We start from the raw sequence: 22,749 nt of genomic DNA on the forward strand, positions 1-22,749 counted from the left end.
CCTATAGTTACCATCCAAACCATCAATCAGCTTAAGAGTATTAATGTGCCAAGGGTCATCATTAACCTTACTTCTTTATGCATTCATTTCAACCAATCACACTTCCAGGTTACTTTCTTAAAGAGACCACAAGGAAACAAAATTAAAAAACTAGCAAAATAGGTTCCAACAACACTGTTTACCAATGGAAACTTTCATGTATCTTCCCTTGGTATTCAGGGTCAGTATCAAGAATCCTGTCAAGTGCCAGGCATAGTCTGTACAAGCCTGTATATTGGCCACCATCAGAAGATACATCCCATACTTACCGCCTGTGCACCAGCCACTACTGACAGACATCTCATATCTACCGCTTGTGCACCAACCACTACTGACAGACATCTCATATCTACAGCTTGTGCACCAGCCACTACTGACAGATACATCCCATATTTACAGCCTATGCATCAACCACTATTAGCAGATACATCCCATGTTGGACATTTCAAAATCTAATACATATTAGCCTACACAACTCATACGTGACATGGAAAATCACAGCTCAACCAACTCTTTTCAGACTGACCTAAAGCACAATATTTCTTATCATAATTATAAGTAAAACATCCAAATTAAAAAAATTTGGAAGTTTCAGCCAAATTGATAGGATGAAACAACATAAGGGACATAAGTGTGCAAACTTGAAGATAACATTGAAGCACATTATGGAACAAAGGGAATCAGGCAGGGGGATCCACTATCACCTTTGGTATTCACTCTTATTGTTGTGCACTTGTCTGCCATGTTTCGCCAAGCCAAATGCTCTGGTTGGCTCACCCCCATATCTGCAGATCCCACGCAAGACATCACCATTCTACAGTATGCAGATGATACCATCTTCTTCTGTGAGGGCACTATGAACCAAATTTCTCATATCAAAGCATTGCTCAATTTATTTGAAACTTCCTCTGGCCAAAAAATCGGTTGGACAAAAACATCCCTCATTGGATTCAACATTGAACCCAGTCTGTTGAACTCCATGGCTAGCTACTTGGGATGCAAAACGGAAAAGACTCCCTGCACTTATTTGGGCCTACCATTGACCTCTAGACTACCTTCCAAATGCTCCTGGCATCCTGTTATTGAACGACTGAAGGGTCGCTTGGCTTCCTAGAGAGGAAAATTTCTATCCAAAGCAGGTAAATTGGTACTCTTAAAATCATGCGTCCATGGATTCCTTGGATATTTTCTTTCAATGTTTCGGTGCCCTGCCTCAATTAGAGATAGAATCGAACTTATCAAAAGAGGATTTCTGTGGGGAGGGCCAAATGGTAAAAAGAAGCACCACTTGGTGAAATGGGAGGAGGTGTGTAAACCTAAACTCTTTGGTGGACTTGGGATTTGTGATACAACTACTACAAATGTTGCTCTCCTCCTAAAATGGATCTGGAAATTCAATCTTTTCCCAAACCTGGTAGGAGAGCCTTAGTTTGCTGCTAAAGCCAACAAACAACTGGGTTGGTGGACCGAGGGTGGGAGACACGATAGACTATCCCCTATTTGGAAAAAAATAACCATGCTACTTCCTGAATTTAGGAAGGTAGTTAAATGCAATGTCGGAAATAGGAGACTCACAAAATTTTGGTCTGATTGGTGGATTGGACGATGAAGCCTCAACAACAGCTATGAATCTATTTCAACCCTAGCTAGAAATGTTGATGTCTCTATCCCAGACCTATAGATTGAAACCCGGGGATGGAATTTAAACCTCAGAAGAGCTCTCTCGGATTCTGAAGCCATTCTAGCTTCTCATCTCCTCACTTGCCTCTCTACAATTAAACCCCGGACCTCACCTGATACACTTATCTGGACCATGTCCAAAAGGTACCTTCTCAACTACCTCAGCTTACAATTTCCTCAGTAACCATCCCAATCACCCTACGGCCATTGTTGGGACCCTCCTTGCCACCCCACGTGCAAAAAAATTTATCTAGAGCGCTTGTAGAAACAAAATCCTCACCTCGGATTCTCTAATTCAGCAGGGAACCCCTGTCCAGGATCCCTCTTGTCCCTTCTGCCAAAATTCTCCAGAAATTGCCAGTCATATACTCCTATCGTGCCATTATGCCCACACTATCTGGACTACCCTCTTAAATAAAATTGGGTTTCAGTATTGCTCCTCACAAAATTTGTCATCCATTATTCTCTCAAGCACCAGTGCTAGGCTCCCAAAGCTTGGAAAAATGTTTCTATGGTGTTGTGTTAGGCATGTCCCTTGGGCTCTATGGAAGGAAAGAAACAGCAGAAAATTCAACTTTACCATAGAAATTTTGGTAGATAACATTGCAGACCTCGTAACAACTTGGTCATTAACCCGAAAGGAGTTTAGAAGTTTTAGTGGCTCCAATCTCAGAGGAAATTGGCAGCCGGTAGCAGGTTTAACTCAGCCTTCTCACCCCCCAACTATGGCTATCTGGGCCCCTCTACCTGCAAGTCACTACAAACTAAATTTTGATCGAAGTGCTCTTGGCTGTCCGGAACCTGCGGTCTCCTCTTCTCCTTTGCTGGGCCACATGGAGTTTTCGACTCCACCACGGCAGAACTCTCACTGCTCAATGGGCTTCAAATCTTCACAAGCCGGCTTACGGGTCCCATTTGCATCAAAGGGGACTCAAAAATTGTCATTGATTGGTGTGCGAAGTCAATCCTACCTCCTTGGTGACACTGGGATATGTATTTTGATATTTGTAAGTTAATCTCTTCTATAAACTGTAATTGGAAGCACATTCCTCGTTCTACCAATCATTTGGCAGATATACAGGCTAAGTTGAATATTTCACTCCAACACCTTGTGGAGGAAGGCTCGCCTAACTAGGTTTGTATGTACTTTTCTTCCTTTTTTGATAGTTTATACACCCTATTTAAAAAAAAAATGAAGCACATTCAATAGTTCAAAATACAACAAGACTAACTAGTTCCCAATCTGACAACCATGTGGAGGATCTTCACATAAGCCTGAAGACCAACATACCAAAAACAATGGATTGTTAACCAATTGTACATAAATGTTACAACTGTGCTTACCAATTTCCGCACCTCTGGAGCAGGGTCATGAGCTAAATGAAATAAACCTTGGAGGAATTGATCCATAGATCGAAGCAAAGCCTGCATTTGAAAGATAGTGCAATGGATATTTTAAGCAAGCACAGACTTGAAGTAATCAGCATATAAGCAGCAAAAATAAATAAATTGAGAACCAAGAAAGAAACAAAAATGAAGATACTGGTAAAATGTACCAACCACAGGCTTCACAACAATAAACTGGTTCACGGAATTCAAAGAAAACTTTCTGAGAGAGGCATGTGGTGACTGGAAAAACTGAGTCAAACCATTAAAGAGGAACCATGAGAAGAAATTAAATCAACAAAAGAAGGAACATCACCCTATAATACAGAAACTTTATTCACCTGGAAAAACCAAGGAAGGAAAATATCAATAGGACGTTCAGCTAGCCCAGGAACATCAGAATCAAGCTCTTCTGGGAAGTCCTCACAGATCTGTATCATGCCACTTCACCAATTATTCACAATGATAACATAAATACTACAGTACAACACTTTTTTTCTTTTTTTTAAAATGATTATCTACAGCAATTTTATGTGAAAACTGTTTATATCTACAAGATAATTAGAAAAAAATCACAAAGCTTTGCTTCTTTTTTATTTTTTTTGAGAAAGAATTTTGCCTCTTTTTTTAAAACAATGAAAAATGTAAATGAGACTCCCGAGGCAGGAAGGGTGCGTATAGGATTACTACATATCAGAATAGCAAAAAGAAAACCCGTGAAAAAACTAAGAAGACAGAATTGAAAAAAGAGAATGAGAGGGAGAGAAACTACAACCTCTATTAAAATTAGCGATGGGTAAAACTACAAAAATGCCCTTACTTAATCTTAATCTCTCTATATCTCCTATTCTACGTGTCCTCTTTACATGAAACTTGGTCCATAGACATAGTTGGACATACAAAACATGATTACATCAAGACAAATAAATAAAGATAATTCAAAATGACCAAAATGCCCCTGTACTTGTTTTTTAACACCAAGTTCCTAGGACAATGATATGATATGACCCGCTGTCCTCCTGGAATTTATTCCTAGATCCGCAAATCACATGGCGGATAGTCGGGCTAAATCAGGTGTTTTTCTCCAACATCTTGTTATGGAGGAAGGTCCTATTTAGTAAGGTTTGTAATTTTTTCTCAGTAATATATTCACACCTTTTTCAAAAAAAAAAGTTCTTACGACAAAAATTAAGCTCGAGGAAGGCAATTAATGGAATGAGTTATTTACGGTCTGCCCAATCACAGTCTGCCCAGACTCTAGCCAAGGATTCCGCCATGCCAATGGCATGTCTTGGGATGTATGACCAGAAATTTGATTCTCACACCAATGACTGTATGATGTACTCTTACACCCATTATTTAACTTACAATAAATCATTTTTGAAAATCTGTGCAAAGAACAGAATATAGAATTATTCAGAGATATGAACATTATAAAACAAAGATTTGCCAGAAAATTCATTAGCAGCAAAATGAATCATCATACAGATAAAGTTCGAATGAGATCACACTAATGCCTTAATATTTTAATACCATAGAATATTTTAAGGGTATTACATTGGGGTAAGAGGTGGAGCATGACAATCACATTTAAGTCTGGTACCACGTGTTGCATCAAAAAACATAAAAATTATAATAAACATAAAAAAGGATTACCACCACTTGCACCTTTCTTTACGTAGAGTTGACAAAATCAAAGACATTATTTTCTTTCATAAGGGAGAAATGAGTATTAAACAAATTCATTATTTATGACTTGTTTCAGATACGATATTTAAACTTTCAAAAATTAAAGAATAAGATGTTTAAATTAAAATATTATTCACTGAGAGCTATGTGACTTTTTTTATTTTTATAGAAGAAAGAGTATTAGAAGGGAAATAGAAGGAAAGGATAAAAGCAGGAGTTGCAGGAAACAAGACCAACAAGGCCAGTCAAGAAAAGGAAATAACAAAAAAATACAAAGAAATTGCACCCCCCTCTCCAGCTCACACGTCAACTATGTGGAACAAGTGAAGATTCCATCAGTCACATCTTGGTTCTATGCCCTTTCTCCTGGCACATCTGGACACAACGTCAACTATGTGGAGAAAGTGAGGATTCCATCAGTCACGTCTTGGTTCTATGCCCTTTCTCCTGGCACATCTGGACGCAATTCCTCAACCCCTTAGGACTAAGCTACTGCACAGGGACTCGTGGTCGAGTCTGATCTCCCAAGTCCTTGATAACCCTCTTCCTAGGATGGAGAAAATCATGAAGAAGGTTTGTGTGACCTACATCCCCTGGATGATATGACTTGTAACAAACCAGCGCCACTTTCAGGGCAAAAGCTCTTCTTCTAGCTCAATCTTCTTTCACACCCAAAACAGTATCATCACTAGGCTGTCCGCCCTAAAGATGTTCCAACAATTTGAAGCAGGTTATGTGCGAGAAAAGTGGAAACTGACCCCCTCCTTATCAGCCCTGAAACAGCACTGGTCTCCCCCTCCTCTAGGCTCCGTCAAACTCAACTTTGATGTCAGCTTCCTTGTGAACCGCAGCCCAGCAGTTATTGGAGGAGTTTTCAAATCCTTCTCTCCTTTGTTGAGCCGTTAGGTCAGGCAGACTCCACCTTTGCTGAAGTGTCAGCTCTTGTCCAAGGTTTCAAGATTTTCAGGAACAGATTCCACAGTAATCTAATAGTTGAAGGAGATTCACTAGTCGTCATAAGATAGTGTAGCAAGAAGACCTGGCCTCCTTGGAGATTGAAGCCTCTCTTTTTCAAGGCTATGGACCTCGCTTCAAATGTGATTAATTGGATTCATGTTTTGAGATCAGTCAATGTGTTGGCTGACACCCTAGCCAGAGAAGGGGTGTCCCTCATTGTTAGAGAACCTCTCTCCGATGTTTTGTAATCTTGCTTTCCCTCAGGCTCTTCAATAAACATTCCCCCTTTCTCAAGAACAAAAAAAGAACAAATAAAAAAATACAAGAAAGAAATTTAGCTTCTAAGCAGACCTTTGTCATACAAGAAGAAATTAAAGCATGCACTCACTCGAGCAATTTATAAATGCTAAACAAATTTACAAGTAGATGTTAGCAAACAGCAAATATGTACAGATTTTTTTAACTTTTCTTTTTAAAGTTTTTGTACAGATCACTCAATTTCAGTAGTAAGGTGTTTCAAGTGAGACAGTAGAAATTTGGAACTCAGTTATCTCATATCAACAGCACAGACGACTACTACTATGATAAAACGCCAAAATCTAGAAAAAAATTACAGATAGTTTCCATATTTGGAAGAAAGATAGTCAAATGACAGATAATCGGGAAATTAACTACTTTCAAGTGTCAACTCGGATGAATTTTGCAAAAAAAAAAAAATTGCAAACGTATAGATGAAGACAATCCACAGAAGAAAACATAATAGCAGTGAATTTATAATCTATTCTTCAGTACAGAATGCTCAAAGCAAGCACCTTAATTTTTTACACTATACCACTCTATCTTCTCTTCCAAAATTTATTAGATCAAGTTGACAAGATAATATTGCAGCCATACCTTGGATAAAGCATCCATTGCACCTTCCATGTGATTCAGATCATTACTATCCAAGCAGTGGACAAGGGCTTGCAACAGCTCTGGCCAACCAAAGACGCGACCTTGTTGAACAATAACACTAATAACTGTCCCAACAGTAGATCTGATGTGCCTGTCAGCGGCCCCCAGACAAGGCAATAGCTCTGACTTTATGTACTGCTGATTGGCAGGGGCCAATGAATTATAAGCAGTTCTTAGATTATTTTTTAAAAGCAGACCAGCTGCCTGTCGAATCTCCACTGTTTGACCCTGTATGAAGTAGCAAAAGGCACATGTTCACTCTGCAAATAGAAATACTAAGTAAATAATATATTTTTTTGTATATTAAAAATAATATATGATATTGATGCAGGAAATTACTGCCTAAGATCACAATTTCCACTAAAAATATTTTTATACAACTCTAGAATTTATATTTTCATCAAATGCCAAAAAAAATCATTCCTATGATCTAGTGGCGTACTTGAAATCCAAAGATCAGACTCAATATTGCATTTTTCCTTTTTTCTGTTAGGAAATATTTCTTATCTTCAACAGAGATGTTTTGAGTTCCCTGCAGTTCATCTGTTAGATACTGATAACAGACTTGAGGACTAAAGAGCATTGACCTATATTGCCCATTTATTCTTTCTCTACACATGTAAATGAACTGAAGCACTGCCGAGACAAACTCTCAGGTATATTATTGGATGAAAGAGTTCCAGGATTCAAAAGAATTCAGGTATGTAGTGTTAGTGGATTTCAAAATATAGGACAGATGAAAGTAGGAGAAAACAAAGAACTATATCTAGTTTTTGCTTCCTTTGGTGTCAAACATCTCTTTCGCTTATCTTCTAATTAGGAAAAAATAAAATAGTAAAAATTTACCTATACTTAGCATATTTATTTATTTTACCCCCAAAATCTTCATCATTAGTTTTAATATTAGAAAAGGAAACGAATTGACCTCTTGAAATGTTTGTAACACTCATAATAACCAGACTAAAGGAAAAAAAGGAGAGCAGAGAGAGATGTTCCATGAGAAAAACACATATTCACTTGAAGCATGACTTGGATGTGGGTGAAGAACAGAAACAGATCCTCCATACGGCTAACATCAACTACTTGATCAAATCACATAAATAACTTTTTTGGTACACAGCCACATAAATACCAACGGAACATAAAATTGGAAACAGTAATCCGAGAGAACACTAGGAGCAGAATCAAAGAAAGAACAGAAAACATATTTAAAAATAAAAAATAAAAAACGCTTCATATGGTTTGCATATGTTTAATAGACATGTGGTGGAGCACCAGAGAAAAAGGATTTTGTCGATCAGTTCAAGGACAAAATGAAGATGAATGAAAATGATGAGGAAATAGTTGAATAATGCCAACCAAGTAAATGCGAAGCCAAATAATAAAGCAGAATGGCAGCGGAGCATCCATGTAGCCTACACAAACTTTTATTTATTCAATGGATGACTCAGACATAGTTGGAATAAAGCACGGAGAATGACGACGAATAAAACATGCGTTCAACAGACGGATATCAGTAGACCACAAAGATTAAACGTAACCAAAAAAAGAAAAGAAAAAGCTAAGAACTAAAACATACCAACAGAATTCAAAAAACACTAAAAGTCAAAAAATACATCGAAAAGAGCTGAAGTATTTTCTTCATCCATAAATAAGTACGATGAAACACCTGGACAAACTCACAACCATGAGTTCAAACACCAGAATGAACAAACGCAAAAACACAAAACACCCTAAATGCAATGAAACTCAAAAAGGAAAATAACCAGCACAAGTACCTGAGCACGGGCAAGAATGAAAGCTAGATAGTTATTGAAATCAGGAAACTGGCTATAGTGCTGAAGCTGCTGCCATATCCTCTGCTGATCGGAATTGGGCGATATGTGTTGCTCCAGCAGAACAGAGATCTCTCTTAGACCATCATCGAGTGGCTGCCACAGAGCCGATGCCTCCATGATCTTTGATAGGGTTTCAGAGACGTACGCGGGGGGCGGAAAAAGAAGGAATCTAAAGAGGCCGCAGTCGACTCGGAGATGCGTGGGGGGAGATGGGTGGGGAGAGTAGTAAGGAAGAGCAGAGGGCGCGATCTTTTGTGTTAGTTTATTCAGAGATATGAGAGAGAGAGAGAGGGAGCATGTGGCTGGTTCGAGGTTTTTATTACACCGGAAGTGATAGAGGACGGAATGATTGACTGCAGTAGCGGGACCACCTAGTTTGTCGCAGTTGGTAATACGGAATCGGACGGCTAAGATTGCTTCAGTAATTAGAAATTCAAAACCTTCAAAAGGCAAAACGGGAACGCACCATCTCCCTCGCCCTCATACACCGGCGGGCGTCATATACATATACATATGAGAAAAAAGTATTGTGGTCATATGACACATGAATATTTTGTATCATTTGACATGACATAAAAGAAAAGGTAGGATAGAGGTAGTATTTATGTAATTTCAAACATAGAATGAGATGTTAAGCTTGAAAGGTACCTACAGTCATTTCATGTCAACATTGAATAGGCATTCGTCATTTCGTGACACATGTATGAAATAGGTTATAAAGGGCACTTGTCACGATTTTATGGGTAAGAATTAAATAACAGTTGAATGGGTTTAATGGGATTTTGTCATTTTATAGTATTTATGATAAATAGAATGAAAAGGATATCTAATTCCATATCAATTACAACAACGCCACCATTCAAACAAAGGAAGGTATTACCCTTCTCACACTGGCCAACGTATCCGTACAGTCTTAAATATTGGTAGCTAAATCAGCGTCATTGACAACACAGAACATAAAAAACATAGGAAGGAACAAAGTCATCATTGATAACTCTTGAAAGATGCCTTATTTTATCTGGAAATCTCACTGATCACTCGTTCAGTTCTGCCACCTGATAGAACAGAAAACTACTAAAATCAAACTCACAGACCCTTTCATTTAACCGGATGACCTCTGATCTGATCTGATCTGTATAGTAATCAATCTGATGCCTGGGAGTAGCAAAGAAAATTGAAGAGCACTCGACCACACCCGTCTAGAAAGAGGGCAGAATACAGAAACCAGCACCAGCATCCCCTCTTAAACTCAGAACTTTCAGATGTTTCATTCTCTCAATTGAATATCAATCACGAGCAGTCATTCATACTCTTTATCGTTCATGAAGAGCAGTAGGGAAATTTACATTGTGGGCAGTATCGAACATATCAGCTGGATAAGGACTACGTTGACGTTTTCAACAGTATCCCAAAACTTGAGGCAAATGTTACTGATGAAACTATAATATACAAATATCCAATGTTAAGTTTCAATTCAAACTCAAACCAAGGCTCAACCAGGTCCAAAAGTGCTATACGGTGGCTAGTTTGGCAAGAGTACATTAGACGAGTTGACATCAAAATGCAGCCGCACCCTCTCTTGGGGAACTTTGAATCACCCGAAGGATACTCTTTGCAATCAGTGACACGAGACAATATGTGCAACCGTTTAATCCATCTTTCACAGATGGAAGATAATGGTAAAAGCCTGCGTGCTTCAAGATCTGATTGACTCATCAATCGCCATCAAATTACAAGCAAACTTCCCAATGAACATCAACATCCTGGCAGGGACTGAGCAGAAGCAAACGGAGACATGCTTCCTGCAGACTCGTTACAATGCCTCAAGAATGTCTGCCGGCTGGAGGACCCCACAACAGAAGGGGACCCGTGACTTGATGATGGAATATAAAGGGGGAGTTGATATCTAGAATTGAGAGGTGATAAAAAAGAAGGAAAGCCAAGTGAATGGGGAGAGACAAGGTGAGATGCGTGTGACCTTTGTGATGACATATTTCTTAAATCAACTGAACTCCTAGCACTTAAAGCAGGAGAATTGGTGTAAGAACGTATAGACTGCTGGAGAAAAGGTGTACTGGAAAGAGAATGGAGACGGGAGTTTGTTGGGGACCGATATGATGCAGAGCCTATTTGAATGGCAGAAGATGCTGGTAACAATGAATAGAGAGATGATGCAACAGAAGAAGACAAGGATGAGGAACCAGAAGAAAGTAATGGAGTGCATTCGGATGCAGGTGGATCACCAGAACTTGTCCTCGCATCCCGCTTACATACAGGGCAGAATGTTCTCCATGACATAAGCCAGGAATCAACACATGCAGCATGGAATTCTGAGAAAAACCCAAGTGGAATGAATAACATGGATACAAAAGAGTGTTCATTACAGAAGTGATCCACAAAATGACACGAATAATGAAGAAATTGATAGTCCCAAATACATCATAAGTGATAAATAGAGGTCATGCTACGTGGCCAAACAAAACAAAGTAGAAGCTGTCTTTCTTCAAATGAATAATTGTTAGAATACTAAAGTCACTGAGGCTGGGCTTAAGGCCTTTCAAATCTGGGTGACAATCAAGATTTCAGTTGAACAGTTAAGGTAATAGAAAAGACATTTTACATTATATTTACAAGAAAACCACTGGGACCATTTACAATTAAAAAACATAAAAACTTAAACAGAAAACAAACATAAGTAATTTTAAAACAAACTATAGGATCATACGACAAGGTTTCAAATTTATTTTAGTATACTGCTAAGGTGGAAGGACATGAAAAAAAAATATAAATGAGGAAAGGAAATTTTTTAGTTATCATATCCCAATGTAACGACAAGATAGAAAACTAGTGCATCTAACTTACATGAACCTTTAAGTAGTACTGTTGTCCTAATATAAATGTACATATGGGTGCATAATGAAACAGGTTTTTGGTAGAATATGATAAAAAAAATTTAGGGTTCAGGGTTTAGGGTTTAGGGAAAATTTTCCCTTCCACAGACTTCCCTGTTAAATTAAGTATCTTCATAAAAATACAGAAAACTTCCAAAATGATTTAGAATCAATTCTCACAACCGTTTGTCTCCCTCCCTCTCCCTCCTCCTCTCTCTATGGTCAACCAACACCTTTGTCTGAACATGAAAACTAACAAACCACCTTACACCTATTTTTGGACAAAAAGCTAAATATCAGAACCGACTTATAGAGATATATACTTGTATCCAAAATAGGCATTCCTAACAATGGTGCACTTCACAGTCAATTTAATCTTGCATGTAAAAAACACGTATGTGCATGTAAACATGTTCAGCAGATAAGAGATCTTACTGTGGTGGCAAGGCAGTACTCTGAGCTTCTCCCCAACACTGTAGTCTTCAAGGCATATAGCACATGTTGTTGAAGTACAATAATCTTCTGCAGGAGAGGTGAATATAACACTTGGCATAGCTTTAACCAACCGTCTGCTCATACCATGGAACTCCTGACCATGAGGAGCCCGTGGCCTTTCACTCCTTATCCTTTGTCTTCGAACAAAGAAACACGTAGCCAACAAAGCAAACATGGCAAGAAAGGATATGAAAGAAGTAGCCATTATGGACCATGCTGAATTCTCAAAAGTTGGTATAATCCAAAATTCCACGCCTGGCAGGCCAACAATTTTTTTCAGTGTTTCTCCCGAAGACTTGGAGACAAAAACAGCATGAATCTTGATTCCCCTTCCATTTCCTGCCACTGAAGTGCACGTGACAGGTAAGAATCAAACAGAGAATGCAACTAAGCACCACATAAGAAACAAGAATCATTTAAAATTGACATCTTAGAAGCACATATCATGGCACAAAAATCATTTCTTAGTAGAATTCCAATTAGGCCATTATAACCGATTTGGCCACTGGTGCTCAGCACAGCAAACTACCGAGAAATGGAAATAAATATCATAGCCACTTTTTATAACACAAGGAGAAAATTTCAGTCTTTGTTACCAATGATTAGGCAAGATGTCTCTGTATAATTATCTATTTATTTTTTATTTTTTTCACAGATTAAGAGTGTCGCCAATTTACTAGCCTTTTGCTTGACCATTCTACTGTTGATGATCTAGGGAGTATTAAACAATTGGAAATGCCTTGATCAAAGATCTACCCATTTTGAATTGTCAACTGATTTGCAGCAGAAAAAAGTACATATCCAGATCCTTTTAGAAATAAAAATAAAACAAAAATAAAAGTCCTCTCGGTGTAACTAAAATGCACATTGAAAGCTCCTTTAGGTGCCACAATTAGAAATTTTATCTTACTAAACACCATGTATTTCTCTTTTATAATATCTTCTATAGAGAAAACAAAGCTGACTATCGAAATATAATTTAACTTTTTATGAATGTCAACTGAATAAGAAAGCAATATTTCTTCATGAGATGACATGGAGAGTGAATTTGGAGAACGACATATCCATAGCAGCAACAGATAAGAAAAGAGAGCTCTAATATTACTTGCAACCAAACTGCCATCATCTTCATTATCGTACAGAATAGCTGCTTTAAATCCAGCACTTTGTGCTCTTCGTACTTTGTCTTCAAAAGTGCATGCTCCTCTAATAATCAATACAAATGAAGAATTTGACCCTCCATCTGCAACAACTTTATTTGTCAATGGCGAGCAAGCATCAAGAGGCTCAGCCAAATGTAATACCCCGCAAATGCCAGATTCCTTGATGGATAGAGCTGCCAATACATAAATACAAGAATAAAAATAAGAGCATATGAATCAAACGATTCTTCAAAAAGCATCCCCCCACTAAAATCTGCAGTAAGTATAAAAAATGACTTTGCTCTGCTATCATTGACACAATAGCAGAAGAAGAGGTCTTTAGAATTCAGAATCAAACACTTAAACAACAAATTAAAATTGTCTGTATCTTTCAGTATAGGCTTTCAAAGTAAACAATTTACTAGTGTGCGAATATGCAAGATAGACTTGTAAGCAGGGATACTGAAGATTGGTAACAAAGAGGTACACTTACTTAATTGCCACATGAATTGTCAAGAAAACAAGTTTCTACCAGGACAACAAATTCTGACACAAAAATTCAATTAGTTGTGGAAGACTGGAATTGTCAAGAAAACAAGTTTCTACCAGGACAACAAATTCTGACACAAAAATTCAATTAGTTGTGGAAGACTGGATAAAGGTAATCTAGGCTTCCTACCTAAAAGTCTATGCTGCTGATCAAAGGCCTCATCGGAATTTTGCATAGAACTGTGGTTAATCTCTTGTATAGTTTGAATATAAAAGGAAAACAAAGCTTCTAAATGGAAAATTTCAGTCATACGATGATTTTCTATCACCAAGACAGGAAAGTTCTGCTGCTCTTTTTTCATTGCCCTGAATATTTTGAGAAGGTGCTACAAAAGATTTTTGGATATTAAGGTCCTCTATCTACTGATTTGTTGGCAGAAAACGATAAAATTCATCGCTCATTTTGAGTCATTTTTTAAAGTTCTGTACAGAATTTTGCTGTTTACGATGGGAATGTGGTTGGTGTTAATAGACTTGAACTTCCATAAGGCTCTCAATTTCAAGCTGCCCTTAGATTGATTTGAATAGAGATAAGGCTCTTAACATAGTATGTTCACACACACACTTACAGACATATATATGAACTACATAAAGAAAGCAGAACACAATCAGAAACTAAATGACGATTATTGCTAGGGAGACCAAAAGCGAAACACAAAAATGCCTCTTGCCAAGTTAGTGGTCAGCAATGGAACACTCGCTCGGCCACTGTAAATGTTTCAGAAATTTTGATACATATTGCACATTATTAAATTCTTGTTTCAAAAGAAAAGTACATCAATCGTTTAAGTTTTCCAAATGCAACCATATCAAATTGCTCAATCAATAACTAAAAGACAGGACACTCAAAATTTTCAAGAGACGATAAAAATCACCATCTATGTAAATAAATCCGCCAATATTGCTCAACTGCTAAGCGAGAAAAAAGTGACCTTTCTTCCTTACTCAGATATAAGCAGAAAAACAACGGATCTTGCGAAAGTGCTGACTTTTACATGTTTGCTTATTTAGCCATTTCCTTAAATGGTAAGCAGAAAGGAAAAAAGTAGCAAAAGAAAAAAGAAAAAGCCATAATTTTCTCACCGAAGCTGGCCTCAATGTCGCTAAACGATAACGACGCATTCTTCCCAATCACAACCACGTTTGCCGTCACCTCATCCGCCATTAGAACAATAAAAACACAAACAAAAAGGAGAAGGGCGAAATGACTCCTTCCAGGCCTTCCAAACAAACTATTCAACGCCATGACCTCCACAGACATCTTCATCACCAATTCCCAGCCTTTCCAAATATCCCCAATTCAGCTTCCTCGATTCTCTTTCGAGCTGACTAGAACCCCCTCATGCCTAAAACCTGAAAGCAACTCAGATCACTCCGACAACGAAACAGCAAAACCGATAACACTTTCCAAAACCCATTTAATTTCCAACCAGACCGTCGTAGAAGAACCGAGAAAAAGATAAAAAACGAGAAAAAAAAAAAAAACTGATACCTTAATCAGACGACCGGGAACGATGATTTTGGTGTTCAATAAGTCCACGGGAAGAAAAGAAGCAGACTCTCGATAGGTCGTCAGGATCAAAACGTCGGCTTCCATGTCTCTAAGCATCAGTTTTTTCTTTTTCTTTAATGTACCATCATTAGACGAGTAGGATAAGCGCCCGTTTCTATTTTATAAAGAGAACAGCAAAATTACTCATTTTTCGCTCATACATATCCCCAATCCCTCCACCGACTCGAGATTATCTAATTTAATAATCTATAAAATATCATTAGCGGGGCCCGCCGTGACAACCTGGTTAGTTACAATTTTGTCGCATTAGATAATTTTCGAAGTTTCCTGAATTCGCCGAACGTTCAAAGACCTAATTTCTCCTTCCTCTAATGGGTTTGGGCCCCACCGGGAGAAGGAAATCTACTTCAATAAATAATTGGGCCCCACTTCGCAACCAAGTCGTTGGGCCCCAGTTAGCCAGAAAATGCACCAAATTGGAGGCTTCATTTAAATTCAACTGACTTAAAGAGTACCACTTGGATCTGGACTATCCGAGTTAGATCTGGACTATCCGAGTGGGCGTGATTGGGACCATTTACCATTTTTATTTTACAAATATTAAATACTTTATTACGTATTTGCCACTAGTCACCGACATTCGGTTTTTTTTCCTTCTTTATATTCATTATTGTTAATACATAAGGTCGAAGGGCTTGTAGGATAGAGGTAGAGATTTCTATTGTATACATGTGACCTATTTCACCATTGCAACTTATGGAGGTAATGCAAAGTCACATAGATATCACTTACACAAAGGTCTATCTAAATCTCATCAAACTAGCAAGTGAAGTATACATGCAAAGCAAGATGACCATCAAGAAAGACAACCAAACTCAAAGTAGAAACAAAACTTTAATGAAGAACACCAAACAAAGAGAATCAAGAAGCCCCCAATAATGAGCACTCTTAGTCGAGATCGAATGCAAAAAGTTCCCAAAGGTTTCATCTTGCATGAAAAATCCCAGTAAATTACTACAATAAGTAAAATTCATAATCCAACTAGAAGGAGCAATGTACAACATCAACTACGAATGGCAAGTTGCAATAGAGCATTATAGCATAAAGAGCAACAAAAAAAAAACAAAGGGGAAATGATAGATACCTCATTAATTATACGTTTATGTAACAGTTTATGCAACAACCATAAAGCATGAAACACATCATGTAACTATAAGAAAATTTTGTTACAAGAAAGACTAAAATACACTAAAATTTATTTAAGAACATAAAAGTATGTAACAAAATGATAAAATGAGGATTACGATCACCTAGCAAACAAATATTGTTTTCAAAAACTTAGTTATACAAAACCCCATGGCATAACTTGCTTATGCTCAAAGTAGATTGGTTTGTGGTTGGAAACTAAAAACAAAATAAACTAAGATTTATTATTCGTCACATAAACATGAACGATAATGCAACAACATTGAAGAAATAACATGACTGCATAAAAAAGAAACATTTGCAAAACCGGTATAAGGAAGACAAAATATTTTGAAGCATCCTCCAATAGCCTAACGCCAACCTACCACAATTGGTACATACGAAGAGTGACAAAGCCTATGGGAAAGGCCAAAATTTCTTCCCGTTGCAAATTTTGGGCCTACTAATCCCATGGGAAAGGCCAAAATCTCTTCCCATCATAAAAGTCTGACCTAATAACCCAATGACTATGGATCAAAGAAGTGAGTCAGATAGAAGTAGAAATCTCAAGGGAAAAAAATAATATTTAAAGTTATTTTTCAAAAAACATGAACTTATCAATCACTATCATGTTCAGACTGAGAAGACAATATTGATGAATAAACTAAGAATAAAAACAACAAAATCACTTAATAGAGCATTAGAAGGAACTAACGAAAATATAGTCAAATCCTTCAACTATAATCTAGAAATAAAATAAAATCGTTCGCATTGTAGTTGAGGAAGCTGAAGTTTGACAAGAATATTTGAATTGATGTTAAGGACCCATTAGTTCTGCTTCGATTCGCTTCTCCTATCTTGAGTCCTGACCTCAGCATCACTATGCATATAAATTACAAAGTTGAACAAATACAAAAAATTAGTTTTACTTTCTTTGAGAGAAATAAATTCTTGGAAAAAAGAAAAAAAGGCAAATGGCGGCTTGATGAGAGTTTCCCGATGAAAAAATGCTTCTTGTTTCAGTGTTTCTCAAACCTCTCTTATAGAACTTAGGACCTTGAAAGAACCCGTAGGTCCAGCCTTGGGTAAGATTGTCTACAAAGACTCCTTCGTTCGGAGCTACCATGGGTCCAACTTTTAGACCAATAGGGCATTTAATTTCAATAGACAACCAAAGCTCCTGGTTCAATAAAACATAATTTAACTTAAACAACAAATTCCTAGGTTGCTTGAAATCTCTAATATGTTTTAATTTTTCTAAATTTTGAACTGAATACCAAAAAAATAAGAAGATAAAATCCCCGTCAAAGTCATTTGCAAACCTAAAATTAATTCGAAAGATGGATGGGAGGTTGCGAATGACTAAAGAGGAGCCAAAATACAATAAGAAAATATCCGATGAAAAAATTTAAACCAACTTTATTTGGATCTCTTGCCCACTAAGGTTGGTTTAATTTCTTTACGTGGAACTCTAAATTTTTTCATTGGACGTTTTCTAGTTTTATTTTGGCTCATTTTTAGTAATTCGTGACCTCCCATCCATCTTTCGAATTGATTTTAGGTTTGCAAATGACTTTGATGAGGATTTTATCTTCTTCTTTTTTTGGTATTCTCTTCAAATTTTGAAGAATTCAAAATTATTAGAGATTTCAAGCAACCCAATAATTTGTTGTTTAAGTTGAATTATGTTTTATTTAAATGGAAACCCTGGTTGTCTCTTAAAATTAAATGCCCTATTGATCTAAAGGTTAGACCCATGGCAGCTCCGGACAAAGAAGTCTTCGTAGATAATCGTACCCTAATAGAAGGCCGGATTTGCGGGTTCTTTCAAAGTCCTAAGTTCTACAAGAGAGGTTTGAGAAACACTGAAACAAGAAGCATTTTTCAGCGGGAAACTCCCATCAGGCCTCCATTTGCTTTTTATTTTTATTTTTATTAAGAATTTATTTTCCTCAAAGAAAGGAAAACTAATTTTCTGTATTTGTTGGATTTTGTAATTTATATGCACAATGATGCTGGGGTCAGGATTCAAGATAGGATAAGCAAGTCGAAGCTTAATGAAGAGTAATGGATCCTTAGCAGAAATTCAAACATTTTTGTCAACCTTTAGCTTTGTCATGTACGATATTATTTGTTAATCAATCTTTAGTAGTTTTGATACAGTGTACATAACAACAAACATATAGCACAATATTTTTTATTTTTTTAAAATATATCAAATAACTCATCACGTTGCAATTTATTTTTCCCTGTTTCATATTAACTATTTCATTTTGTTCGCATTTCTGATGGACTTGATACATGGAGACATTTAGGTTTGACGTGTTTATTAATGTAATCCAAAGTTGCCAGCCCATTAGTAGTTTTGGATGTTTAGGGAGGAAACCTACATCCGTTATGTAGTACTAAGGTGTAGCACATTTTAGTTATGATGTTCTAGATCTTCACTATCCTGGTTTGACGTTTTGCATGTTTTGCAACTTTGGTTCAGACCAGGATAGTGAAGATCTGGAATGTCTCAACAAAAAAAAAGTCATTTGTAAACCTAAAATCAATTTGAAAGAAGGATGGGAGGTCACGAATGACTAATGATGATAAAAAATAACATAAGAAAACATCCATTGAGAAAATTGAGAGATTTAGGGAAAGAAACTAAACCAACTTCATTTGGATCTCTTGCCAATTAAATAATGTAATATACTTTTGGTTTTTACTTGTTTGCAGCTTTTGTTACCTAATCGATAACAAGGACTTGGTCCTATTTGAGCCAATAAATCAACTTTAGTATTTAAATTTGAACCCAACTTTTATAACTCTTTAGGTTCAATCGAAATAAATTGGTCAAGTGCCTATTAGATCAAATTTTACTAGTCTTGTGGTTCTATTGTAAGATACAAATTTTACTAGACTTGTGGTTCTATTGTAAGATACAAAATTTTCTAGATGTGGTTCTATTGTAAGCTTATTATAGATAAAATAATAACAATTTTTTTAATAAGCTTTAAATAAAATAAAAATATACATTTATATTTTATCAAACATAAAACTTAATTTATACAACTTAAAACTAAAAGTGCAAACTTAATAATTAAAATTTTTAAAATTTAAAAATTGGATTTGTATTAAAAATCGATAACATATTTAATTAACATAAAGACAAATTTTAAGTCTAATCGATACTATTTAAACTGATATTTTTGTCACTATGTTAAAGTAATTTTTTAAGTAATTCATGTAACAACCGATAAGTAGAAATATAAATTATTTTAATTACATATAATTAAAATATAAAATTAAAATTAAAACTATACCTATTAAATAAAATATTTATAATTTAACAACCAATTGTCATTTTAGAACATATAATGACATATAAAATTAGTTCTATAAACACAAAATCCTATTGCAGTTAATTTATAACATTGTTTTATTTAATAACCTATAAAATAGAAATCTTAAAATCTTATTAGAAAAATATAATTTAAATGATATAACAAGAATATAGATTTTAGTCTTTTTAAATACTAAAATTTAAAACTATGTTTTATATTTAATATATAAAATTAAAAATTATATACTTTGTATAATTGGAAACAAATATTTTTTATAATTATATTTTGATTAAAATTTTGCATAATTATTTAACATAATAACCTATAAATAGGAATATTAATATTTCATGACAAAATATTAATGTCAGTTGGTCACATATGGTTACAATAGAATTTTTAAAAATGATATTTTTAGAAATATAAAATGTCTTTTAATTACCTATAAAACATAATAGTAGGAAATAGAATAAAGACAATAACAAATTAGAAAAGCATAAGTTTAAGCCAGCCTAGAAACACAAGCATGGACCGTGACCTATCCTAAAACAAATGAAACATTGAATGATAACATAATCTTTATGAATACAGTTCAAAAAAATAGCATTCAATCATAAATCGATCACAGCCTTGAAGGAGAATCAGAAGATGAAGAAAACATAACATATCTAATTTTAATAATTTTAAATCATTTGAATATATAGAAAAATAAAAATAAAATAAAAAATAGTAAAACTAAGTAAAAAGTAATTATATTTTTTAAATTGAAATAAATTTCTTAACTAAAAATCAATAAATCTTACAAATAATTTCAAAATAGAATATTAAATTAAACATTATTATGTCCCTATGTTTTTGGTACTCTTAGCCATTTCGTACTTGATCAAACCCCTATATATGCCCCTATGTATTGGTATTCCAAGCCCCTATGTATTGGTATTCCAAGCCCCTATGCTTTTGGTTGCAAAGGTGTACAAATTGAATTAGTTTTTTTTATTTGGAAAAAAAACCTTTTGACCCCTTACTATTTGGTTCATGGAGGCTAGAATAAATCATTTTAGGTGAAAAATATTCTTTAGATAAATTTGTAGTTTATTTAAAAATAATTATTAATATATAACTTTCATCTTTTGTTTATATAATGGCCCTCTTACAAAAATTATGCTTCCACCTATCCCTCTTTTTTTTATTTTGAACAAAGTTCAATGGGAATAAACAAGGGAGAGAGCTTTTGTCATCCCCTTTACAATGGAAACACAAGGGAAGACAGATGTTCTTCTCTAAGGGGAAGGCAATGCAAGCTGGTACCGCTCGGTATTGATCTACCTGATTCTCATAATCCAGTGTGACTCGAATATTCATGGAGGTTCTACCTTAACTTGCTCGAGTTGTAACTTGACCCGACGATTCACAAATCCATGATTCGAGAAGAAATCATGTCAGTCATCTACATGATCTTCATCTTCACACTTGGTGTTAGTGTTGACGACTTCATGTGCACTGGAAAACAGTTTCCAGTGTTAGTGCCCCAACATGAGAAAAACATAAAAAACAAGAGAATGCCTAAACCCTTATAGTACACTTAAATTACAACATAATTCTTAGACCCCAAATTAGGTAAAACAACCATTATTACTACACGAATAAGTTATTTAATGTATAATTAAATATATTAATATATTTATTAATTGAATTAGATATTTTATTGTGCATTAATATGGTAATTACGTGAGCCAATGAAATATGCACATGATTAATTACAGGTAATAAATAAATAACGTTATAAATTATTTTTTAATAACATAAGATATGTTTTAATATTAAAAACCACTAATTTTATACAATAAAAAAAACAATATAATAAATAAATTTATATATTTATCAATAACATAATATATTTTATGTATTACTAATTAATAATATATTGTCACAAAATTTAAAACCATTGGTTTAATTAATTATAGCAATATAATAATTAAACCAAATTAATTAATCAAAAATTTATTTTAATAATATTTTAATTATGACTATTAAATCATTATTTTAATATAGTAGTTATAAAATAAATATATTAAAGAAATAAAAATAATTATTTTATAAATAAATATTATAAATTAGTTATTTTTATGATTATAGTTTAATTTTTCCTAACTTAGGAAAAATGAAACCATTGTCTTCCGCGTCGTCTTCCAGGTGGCACTCCGACGGTATGCCAAGAGGGAGGCCGAGAGGCTCTGTAACAGATGCTCGGCCTCCCGTGCTATGCGTTAAAGGTAGAGAGGGAGAGGAGAGGGAGGAAGGCCTCCCTCTCGACCTCCGTCACAAAGCCTCTTGACTAGGGGTGGCTTTGAACTAAGCTGGCTTGTGAGTGGCTCAAGTTCGGCTTGGTGCCGACTCGGTTAGATTCATTATCTATCGAGCTCAAGCTCTGAAATTGGCTCGTTTACCTTAACAAGCCGAGCTCAACTGAAGCCAGGTTCGGTTCATCGGCTCGCTAGGCGACTCGAGGTGAGTCGAGATCGGGGGAGCGGGAGCTTGAGCGAGAGCGAGGGGGGGGGGAATTTTTTCCTCCCCTCGTCACCGTCGAGCCTCTCCCGTCAGCTGTTGTCGCCGCCTCTTCCGTCGTTGGCAACTACTCGCCAACCGCCTCTATGGCCGTCCGTTTGATTTCTTCCTCTCCTCGCCGTCGCCGCCGTCATCCCCAACGACAGGTCCTCCTTAGCATCGTAACCCCCTTCCCTGTGCGTCGTCTCGGCAAAAAACCTGAACTAGTAAGTTCAGGGGATAAATTAGGAGAAAAGTAATCTCCCCCGCCCCCGCCCAAAGATGATTTCGCACGTGCGAGGTCATAAAGTAAAAAAAAAAAAAAAAAATTTCCTTAAACTCTCCTTCCTCATAGCTCTTGAAAAAATAAAAAATACATTTTATAGAAATAAGTTTCTATGAACTATTAGTGTCTCATGTTTTTTTAAAATATTTTTCTAATTGAAAATTCTTATTAAAAATCATATAATTTTCTAAGTAAGATTTTCTTACCAAAATGGGGTAGAAACCTATATAGAAATTTTTTGAATAAGTATTTAAGAGTTGATGCTGTAATAC

At 35.7% G+C, this 22,749-nt stretch overlaps 2 protein-coding genes across 4 annotated transcripts in view; both read right to left on the reverse strand.

Annotated features, from left to right (window-relative positions):
• LOC137958739 (transportin-1-like) overlaps positions 1–8,816 on the reverse strand; it is a 35,074-nt gene extending 26,258 nt beyond the window's left edge. For both annotated transcript variants that reach the window (XM_068805840.1, XM_068805839.1), the window contains exons 1-5: positions 8,484–8,816; positions 6,646–6,933; positions 3,447–3,536; positions 3,280–3,357; positions 3,064–3,144 (exon numbers count right to left, since the gene is read on the reverse strand). In XM_068805840.1, the coding sequence (XP_068661941.1) occupies positions 3,064–3,144; positions 3,280–3,357; positions 3,447–3,536; positions 6,646–6,933; positions 8,484–8,660 (714 nt within the window). In that variant the 5' untranslated portion in view covers positions 8,661–8,816. The remainder of the gene's footprint in view (positions 1–3,063; positions 3,145–3,279; positions 3,358–3,446; positions 3,537–6,645; positions 6,934–8,483) is intronic.
• Positions 8,817–9,402: 586 nt separating this feature from the next.
• LOC137960395 (receptor homology region, transmembrane domain- and RING domain-containing protein 2-like) lies at positions 9,403–15,294 on the reverse strand. Of its 2 annotated transcripts, none has more exons than XM_068808010.1 (5): positions 15,113–15,294; positions 14,704–14,966; positions 13,035–13,265; positions 11,870–12,274; positions 9,403–10,873 (listed from the first exon to the last, which is right to left on the reverse strand). In XM_068808010.1, exons 2-5 carry the CDS (start codon positions 14,885–14,887, stop codon positions 10,299–10,301), a joined length of 1,395 nt encoding a protein of 464 aa, XP_068664111.1. In that variant the 5' UTR covers positions 14,888–14,966; positions 15,113–15,294; the 3' UTR covers positions 9,403–10,298. The 2 variants fall into 2 exon arrangements, with proteins under 2 accessions (XP_068664111.1, XP_068664110.1); XM_068808009.1 differs by having other exon boundaries at positions 14,704–14,973.
• Positions 15,295–22,749: the final 7,455 nt, after the last annotated feature.

The sequence above is a fragment of the Aristolochia californica genome, unplaced genomic scaffold (assembly GCF_029961685.1).
Source record: "Aristolochia californica isolate CCGP_79_NKW_82.1479 unplaced genomic scaffold, dmAriCali1.0.hap1 SCAF_3, whole genome shotgun sequence".
Taxonomy (NCBI): Eukaryota; Viridiplantae; Streptophyta; class Magnoliopsida; order Piperales; family Aristolochiaceae; genus Aristolochia; species Aristolochia californica.

Coding starts and splice junctions, on each gene's coding strand:
- LOC137960395 (XM_068808010.1), bottom strand. CDS start 14,887: ATGAAGATGTCTGTGGAGGTCATGGCGTTGAATAGTTTGTTTGGAAGG. Junction 13,266..14,703: donor CGACATTGAGGCCAGCTTCG/GTGAGAAAATTA, acceptor ATGTATTGGCAG/CTCTATCCATCAAGGAATCT. Junction 10,874..11,869: donor AGTACTGCCTTGCCACCACA/GTAAGATCTCTT, acceptor GGTTTTTCTCAG/AATTCCATGCTGCATGTGTT.